At 38.3% G+C, this 8,379-nt stretch overlaps 2 protein-coding genes across 5 annotated transcripts; one reads left to right on the top strand and one right to left on the bottom strand.

Annotated features, from left to right (window-relative positions):
- Positions 1–1,623: 1,623 nt before the first annotated feature.
- On the top strand, positions 1,624–5,022 carry LOC126782614 (glucan endo-1,3-beta-glucosidase 5). The gene is made up of 2 exons (XM_050507891.1): positions 1,624–2,545; positions 3,734–5,022. The coding sequence occupies exons 1-2, from the start codon at positions 2,214–2,216 to the stop codon at positions 4,848–4,850; spliced, it is 1,449 nt and encodes a 482-aa protein (XP_050363848.1). The 5' UTR covers positions 1,624–2,213; the 3' UTR covers positions 4,851–5,022.
- A 95-nt stretch (positions 5,023–5,117) lies between these two features.
- On the bottom strand, positions 5,118–8,332 carry LOC126782615 (uncharacterized). 4 transcript variants are annotated; one of them, XM_050507893.1, is made up of 9 exons: positions 8,212–8,332; positions 7,870–8,137; positions 7,667–7,729; positions 7,303–7,342; positions 6,935–6,999; positions 6,713–6,829; positions 6,479–6,607; positions 5,598–5,668; positions 5,120–5,449 (listed from the first exon to the last, which is right to left on the bottom strand). In XM_050507893.1, exons 1-8 carry the CDS (start codon positions 8,313–8,315, stop codon positions 5,612–5,614), a joined length of 843 nt encoding a protein of 280 aa, XP_050363850.1. In that variant the 5' UTR covers positions 8,316–8,332; the 3' UTR covers positions 5,120–5,449; positions 5,598–5,611. The 4 variants fall into 4 exon arrangements, 2 of the variants coding, with proteins under 2 accessions (XP_050363850.1, XP_050363851.1); XR_007670778.1 differs by having other exon boundaries at positions 5,118–5,449; positions 5,598–6,607; XR_007670779.1 differs by lacking the exon at positions 5,120–5,449 and having other exon boundaries at positions 5,655–5,668; positions 6,479–6,622; positions 6,714–6,829.
- Between the last annotated feature and the right edge of the window lie 47 nt (positions 8,333–8,379).

Genomic DNA, 8,379 nt, shown 5'->3' with positions numbered 1-8,379 from the left:
CGAAAAGGAAAGGAAAGGAGATAACATGGATAACAAATTTGCCAACTACCCTTTATAAGCTCACCTTGTGTTCATCATTCTAAACTCATGTCATGTGTCTAATTGCTCAATTATTATCTAATTTTCAGTTGAGAAAAGACACATGATATGAGTTTAAAATAGTGCGCACAATATGAACAAATGAAAAGTAATCGACAAATTTACTTCCGATAACATAATTGGGTTACCACGTTTACGTGAATGGACCAAATAAACAAGAAACATGAGATCATGAGAGGTGGGTCATCAAACGTGATATGTGACACGTCTAATCTATTAAAAAGTAGCAATTACAATCCCATAATTGGGAAACTTAGGTGTTGGAAAGCCAGATTATATCCAGTGTTGTTGGGACAGATGGTCTGATGATGCATACAATTATCAAATCCAAAGATAACTCTTTCACTAAAGATTTTGAAGTGTGGCTTCAACAGTTCAACAACAAAACCTTGGGCTTGGGTTTTCTTTTTAGGCATGGTGTCGTCATCATAAAGATTGCTTTAGTAATCTGTTCTCACAAAACCATCTTCAGTATTACAACATATTTGATCAAATTAGAAAGATCACGCAGTTAGGGATACTAGATACGATACTAAATATCAAGAAAAAACTAATAGATGATTGTACGCTTTTACACTTTAATCTAAGTTTCACGTAGTTGATTAAGCAGAATTAATATTAATTCCATAATAACATTTTTTTCATGTAGGATTTTTCTTTTATACAAAAAAGGTTACCGAGTAGAGATAGTAAAAATACCCAGCGGGTAAGGTACCCATTGGTATTCGACCCTAATAAGGAAGTGTTTTAGGTATAATCGGGTAACGGGTACGGGGACTCCCGCAATTCGGATAGCGGAAACGGGTAAGGGGCGGGGATGATATTTCGATCTTCATCCCCATACCCACCCAATAATGTATTATATATTTAATATTATGAATTAATATATATTCACTTAAATAAATTAATAGAAAAATTAAATAATTTTTTTTAAAAGTTGTGATTATTTGCACGTACAATAATTTTTGACGTAAAGAGATAATTTTATCATGAAATTTGATTCTTATTTTAATATTTTATATTTTGTGTACTTTAATGTAATTTTTTATATTAAAATAAATTGTTATTAACGAGTATTTAGGCGGTTATGAAAACTTAACTCTCTAAGAGTATGAGTACGGGGAATACCCAATATCCTATTATGAGAATTTGGGGAGAAGATCAGGACGGGTACAAGAATACAAACAGACTTGGGTATGATTTTTCAATCGCTAGACCCTACCATTTACATTGTCATCCCTATTACCGAGTGAGGTACAATACCCCTGCTCCACAAAGACTATGATTACTATACTTTCATTGCATTTTCTAGATAAACAACAAAAAAGAAGACGACAAGAGATCAAAAGTCATACGTGGTATTAATATAGCAAAAATACAAAATATGAGTTCACTCTACGTTCTGAACTGGAATTACATACGTACCGGTATAACAGTATTACACCAGAGCTATTACACGAGTACAGAGACAGAGTTCAGGAAGGTGATTACCTGCCCTCAACCGAATCTTTGCCTACTTTGTTCATCGAGTGAGGGAAAGACCAAACTATCCTTGGCCCCCTTCATTCAAGATTCTTCTTCTTCTTCGTTTTCCACCGCTTCTGTTTAATTATTCAGAAACCCTAACCAATCAGTGAGCTCCATTACTTCATTGAAATAAAAATTAGAACATTCCCCATTCGTCTTGATCCTCTCTTCTTCTTTCTGGTTCCAAACTTAAGCAACCTCTGTCGTATTTTGTAACTTGTATCCCATAGAAATCATCAACTAGTTAATTTCTTTGACCATTTTTGTAGAATAAAGATTGGTGCTTTATGCTTAAACCATCTTGATCTTCTATATTTCCTTCTTTCTTCTCTCTTTTTGAACTTTTGGGGTGTGAAACTTAAGCTTATGCTTCATTTCTGAACACTAACTCCATTGTTTAGCATATCAATCCTCTTCTGGGTCTGACTCTTTATGCTTTACTTGTTGTAATATATATATCGCCAGATTTAATTCCTGAAAGTATCCAGCTTTAGCTTCAAAGTGTAGACCCATCTCTCAAATCCAGCCTCTTGCTTCTGAATCAGCTCTCAGCTCAAAACCTACATAGTTATTTGCTAAAGGGTTTTATGGGGTTCTTTAGAGGCTTTGTTGTGACTTTACTTTGCTTCTATGTCTTGGTGGGTTTTGTGTTTGGGATTGGAGTCAATTGGGGAACTCAAAATACACATGCTATTCCTCCGGCTTCGGTTGTGAAGATGCTCAAGGATAATGGGATTCAGAAGGTTAAGCTTTTTGATGCAGATTATGATATATTGAATGCTCTGAGCAAGTCTGGGCTTCAAGTCATGGTGGGAATACCCAATGAGATGCTCTCTGATTTGGCTGGTAGTCTGGCTGCAGCTGAGAATTGGGTCTCCAAGAATATCTCCTCACATGTTTCCAATGGAGTAGATATTAGGTAAAATCTCTGTCTTTGACTTAGCCTTTATGTTTGTTCTTATTTATGGTTTTAAGTTCCAGTCTGAATCATATAGAAACTATATGATCGATCCATATGATACCTTAGTTTCTGTATGTACTTGCTAGATTGAATTTCTTTTGATCTTTGCCTATATGAAGATGATTTCAGTAGGGAAATATGCTTGTGTGAGAAACATGTTTTTCTTTGGTTAGCTCGTGAAGCCAAGTATATAACTGTATTACTGGTGCGGAACCCGGGGATCCTGCGACTCGTAGCATGTATTCTGACTTGTCAGCTCAGTGTGACCTGCACACAACATATGTTAAGTCAAAGTGCCCAACCTTTGACCCTCCGAAGCTTAAGTTAGTATCCGGAGCAGAATTCAAGTTCGGGAGTTAAGAACTTCGGAATACGCTACATTTTTAAGAGATTTCTGGCGGGTCTTTATAAGTGCATTGAGAATGGGGAATTGTGCTTGAGCAATGTGCGTTTATTGTTCTGGCGAGCTATTTTGAACGGCGGCGCCTGGGCCGGAGATTATGTGGCAGGTCATGCCAGCCTGGCATCTGGCCGAGCTGGGTCCCCTCCTGCCGCCCGGCGACCGGAATGAGAGGAGATTTCGCCGGGAAATGTCCCGACAGGGAGAGGCGTTAACAAACTGAGATACAGTGGCTTCTGGTTTGCGATTAGTATATTACAGAATTGCTCCTAATGATTTTGAATGGTTGAAATGATCGGGTATAACCTTAATGGCTTAATCTAATCATCATCTAATTTAGGTTGATCCTTGTGTGATTTGTCCTTGGTGTAAGTTGGTTATTTTTTTATCCCAGGCTTCTGGTAATTTGTTTCAATTCTTTTGCATCTACATGTTAGCCAACAAATTTGTATTGGGACCTCAGGGTGCTATTTTCTTTTTCATCTCTTCTGTCGTAAAGACCTCTGAGTTCCTTATGCATTGCTAGTCTTAGGATTTCTCTATGCCACTATCACTTCCTAAATGCTTGGTTGCTTCTACTAGTTATCAACTCAATTGTTCTTCTTCAGTCTTCAGAAATTCTAACGGTTTTTAATATTCCTTTTGAAATGCTTAGTCACTGCATTTATTGTATCAGGCTTGCTTGTTCTGTTAAAAGTTATTAAATGTCTAATATTCTCTCGACTTACGTATTCATTCTCTACAAGGTATGCTGCAGTGGGCAATGAACCGCTCTTGTCAACTTTCAATGGAAGCTTTCTTTCAACAATATTTCCTGCTCTGCAGAAGGTCCAGTCAGCTCTTATAAAAGCCGGTCTGAGCACTCAGGTTAAGGTGACTATTCCACTCAATGCTGATGTCTATGACAGTGGTACTTCATCTAAACCTTCTGATGGTGACTTCCGGGCAGATACAAAGGACCTCATGTTGAACATTGTCAAGTTCTTGAGTGATAATGGAGCTGCAATCACTGTCAATATCTATCCCTTCATAAGTCTCTACTCTAATCCCAATTTTCCTGCGGACTTTGCCTTCTTTGACGGATATTCAAGTCCCATTGATGACAATGGAAAAATCTATCAGAATGTGTTTGATGCAAACCATGATACACTAGCATGGGCATTAGAAAAGAATGGATACGGTAACTTGTCCATAATCATTGGAGAGATTGGTTGGCCTACTGATGGGGACCAGAATGCAAATTTGCAGTATGCACAGCGGTTCAACCAGGGGTTCATGACCCGGATCAAGAACAATGTAGGCACTCCAATGAGACCTGGCCCCGTGGATGCTTACTTATTCAGCCTTGTTGATGAAGATGCCAAGAGCATTCAGCCAGGTAACTTCGAACGCCATTGGGGGTTGTTTTACTTTGATGGACAACCTAAGTATCAGCTCAGTTTGGGCACTGCAAATGCTTTGGTAGGAGCAAGTGGTGTAAACTATCTTGCTAAGAAATGGTGTGTCCTGTCACCATCAGCTAATCTTGATGATCCTGAAGTTCCTCTAAGTGTGAGCTACGCATGTGCAAATGCTGATTGCACAAGTCTTGGATATGGGACTTCGTGTGGAAACTTAGACATCAGAGGAAATATTTCATATGCATTTAACAGTTACTATCAGATCCATGATCAGTTGGCCACTGCCTGCAAGTTTCCAAATCTGTCGACTGTCACCACCTCCGATCCATCAACCGCAGACTGCAAATTTAGGATCATGATTGAACCGTCCGAGTATAGTTCAAGCAGTGTGAATGGCAGAGCTGGGTCTATGGGAAGGCCTCTTTGTTTGATTTTGTTTGTGTTGCACTATGCACTTCTGTGATCTTGTAGGGCTTTTTGTACATTGGTAATTTCAAGTAATATATTCACTAAATCTTTTTATTCTTTGTAGAACTCTATCATATTTGCTTATTTTGGTGCGAGTAGGAAGACTCAACTTCTGTACTTGGGATAGAGCAATCAGTTTATGCTTGTATTGAACACATTTGCTTGCACACGCATTCGGCATTCCAATTCACTTGAACCATATATTCTGACATTTGTGTTGCCAACACCCCACGTAATTTTTCAATGGATAAATGACTGACTTTACAACATCAAGCCGAGGGATACTGCAAAGCCATTCTCATAATTCATTCACCACTGACCTTCTGAATATCCCCATTGCAGATTGCAGAAATCTTGGTTAAGGACTTCGACATCAGATTCGACGAACAATTTTTGGTTAAACAAAATAACCACCTGGGTCTGGCTGTAAGTTCCCCTGCCAGGCGAAACAACAAAGATCCATCTGTTGCCTGTAATCCTAGTGCATTTTCCTCAATATGTATGGAAGCGCTTGTTGTTGTTATCAGGGTTCTACCCAAGTTGATGGTTGATGCAGGGAACCTTTTATGCTGGTGCAGCAGATGCTATAGGCCCCTAAAATCAAACAAATCTTCTGGGTTAGCAAAGGCAGTTTTCCCAATATATTAAAGCAAGGCCAGCTATTTGCAATTTTTTATCATGATTTGTGAAGTTAGAAACACATGGTCAATGATTTGTAAGATTTAGAGAAACACTTGCGTACCAGATAATCTGCAATCATTTGGAGATCATCGCTTGATGCTTCCGAAGATATTCTCTAGATCTTATATCAGCCTGCCTCCATCAGGATGATGCTGTTAAACATAATCTCTAACTAAAGATGATAACAGCACCAGATGACAAACAAATTATAACAGTAAACAATCGGATAAGGAGAATATCTTCCATTTTGTGGTCAACAACTGCCCTTTATAGAACAATATTATGCAACCAGACAACTTAAAATTAAGACTCAGATTTTCTGGACAACTTGTGAAAAAGTCTTCTAAAAGATGATCTTCGTCCCAAATGTATACTATCAGTAAAATAACATGTTCTCAGCTGTGCAGCTATTAAATTCATAATCAGAGAACTTAGGTTGCATGCAGGTTTCTTCGACAGTTCGATCAATGAACAAGCAGCATGGCTACAATACCATATTAATGAGATACTCCTTACTTTTTAGTGTATGCTTAATCCCCCCACATTTATGATCACAGAACCTAGGCTAAACCGCTAAATGCAGGTTTCTTCGACCAATGAATATGCAGCATGGGTACAATAGCACATGAGTGAGACATTTTTTAGTGTATGCCTAAACGAGGTAAAACAGCTAAACCCCTCACACTACAACTATAATGCCTGAAACTTCACTATATATGTGATTAGAAAGACAATTAGGCCAAACACCAGTATCATCTATCCAATTAGACAAACCCCAGTATTACGGATTAGAAACACAAAGCAACTAAGGTCTAAGGATCCAAAAAAGCAAGATACCATACCTACTTTCTTACTAATAGGGCCAACAGTTTATTGAGATATCACCATTAAAGATATAATGATAGTAAACGCCAAAACTTTCAGAGAGTATTCAGTTTTCACCTGCCGGATAGGCTCTGGCACACGATACTTGCAAGTCTTTATAACAGTTTTGATGGCAGTATCAAGCGAAATGCGGTGACCCACTGAAATAAATATAGGCTTCATGCAGCCGTCTGTAGATCTCACAGCCTGGGAAAAAAAAACCGAAAATGGTTTCAGAATAGTCGAATGAAATGCCACTTGGAACACAAGATATCTGCAGAAAATACTTATCATAGTTTTATATATTCTTACCACTCCCCATATACGTCCAGAGCACCCTATCAAAGTAACAAAATCTTCAACACAGTCTTCTTTGGCTTTAAGAAGTTGCCTCACCCCAGTTAATGTTAACCCATCCACATGATGAAGCTGAAATGTGGAACTGTATCAGGACTTGAGTATATTTTGATATCAACTTTAAGCAGAGAAAGCTCATATCACGAAAGCAGATGAAGATTTGGTGTCAGTATTTACATTTTTTCCAATTCCAATGGTAGGTAGATTTGCTACAATGCCAAGATGACAAGCCAAGCCAAAACCTACAAAGAAATTAATCCTACACTTTTTAAAAATATTCTTCAGTTCTGTAAGAAAGCTGACTGTTTATCAAGAGAAAAAATGTGTGTAATAAAGCTAATTGGTTTTATCTATCATCTAAGTCATGCATGGTGAACTATCATGTTCCAGAAAGATCTCTTGAGAAACTCCAGTCCCTCAAATTGATCCTAAACCTTGAACCACATATTTAAGTAAAAACAAATGAATAAGAAAAGAAAGTATTTTAGCTTCATATACAGAAGGGCAAGCGTAAATTGCACAAGGATTTGTGTCAAAGGACCTGCCTCGAGGATGAAGTATTCCATTTCCATCTACCATTAGCAGCTGTAAACATTAAAGATAAGTGTTGTTATATTCCTGAATCAAACCACTGGACAATAGCGAATTCGACACCACATAAATCAGTTTTTAAGGTACCACCCTAGCCAAATTTGGCATAAAGTAAACATTCTTCTTTGCTAACCGAAATAAAAGGAGTATTTATATATCTGCATCGATGTGCGTATTTCTAAAAACCTAGATCAAAGTTAACAGCTTTCTAAAAGAGCTCGAAAATATGGCATTAAGTAAAACTAATCTAACGAGACCGCTTATGTGGGCACATGACACTAACTTATAGAAAGCAATGCAAACTGCAAATTAAACCACCTGTGGATAGAAAAGACTAGCACTGGCTTTCATCTTCTCCAAAAGCTCAAGGAGCACTGGAGCCTACATCAAAATTGAACACATAATATCTCATCCAAAAAGATCAATCCCACATTATACAAAATGCATGTGAAGCACAAATTCTCCAAACTGCTAGAACATGTTCACTAAGCTAAATATAAACCAGAACAAGAGAACTCAACCTCTCTGAAAGCAAGGAAGCCAGGAACGTAAGGCACAGTGAGGGTGACAAGAGAGTGATCTTCATAAACAACTTGGAGGGTATGAATGTCCAAAACTACAAGAGTCCCACATGCCATTGATGTGTCTTGCTTTGAATAACTTATATCAACCCCACCCACATACTTCAGCACTTCCACCTCGTCTTGATCACTTGTGGGTGCAGTAGTAGATAATCTCCATTGGAAATCATCTTGTGCAATTAGCTTTTGCTTCAGCTCATCTTGGGCCCTGAAAGTTCAGGATGATTCAGACTTGGGATGTAAAGTATAAGAATTGTAAAGGGTTAACTCTGCGTTGCTTACTGTATCCAAATTTTGTGCTGCGAATCCTGTGATGAAGAAGAAGCAGAAGAGGATGATGAATGTGCCGGCGCGTGGGATACACTTTCCATGCTCGATGGAGTCATGGAGTGACTGAGTGAGCCAGTGACTTTTGTGTTCGAACGTGGATCCTAAACCAGTGAAACTGTG

This window comes from Argentina anserina, chromosome 2 (assembly GCF_933775445.1).
Source record: "Argentina anserina chromosome 2, drPotAnse1.1, whole genome shotgun sequence".
Taxonomy (NCBI): Eukaryota; Viridiplantae; Streptophyta; class Magnoliopsida; order Rosales; family Rosaceae; genus Argentina; species Argentina anserina.
The sequence above is the reverse complement of the archived record's forward strand: the minus strand, read 5'-3'. Positions and strand labels throughout refer to the sequence as shown.

Coding starts and splice junctions, on each gene's coding strand:
- LOC126782614 (XM_050507891.1), top strand. CDS start 2,214: ATGGGGTTCTTTAGAGGCTTTGTTGTGACTTTACTTTGCTTCTATGTC. Junction 2,546..3,733: donor TCCAATGGAGTAGATATTAG/GTAAAATCTCTG, acceptor ATTCTCTACAAG/GTATGCTGCAGTGGGCAATG.
- LOC126782615 (XM_050507893.1), bottom strand. CDS start 8,315: ATGACTCCATCGAGCATGGAAAGTGTATCCCACGCGCCGGCACATTCA. Junction 7,730..7,869: donor GCTTCCTTGCTTTCAGAGAG/GTTGAGTTCTCT, acceptor ATTTTGATGTAG/GCTCCAGTGCTCCTTGAGCT. Junction 6,830..6,934: donor CCATTGGAATTGGAAAAAAT/GTAAATACTGAC, acceptor TCCACATTTCAG/CTTCATCATGTGGATGGGTT.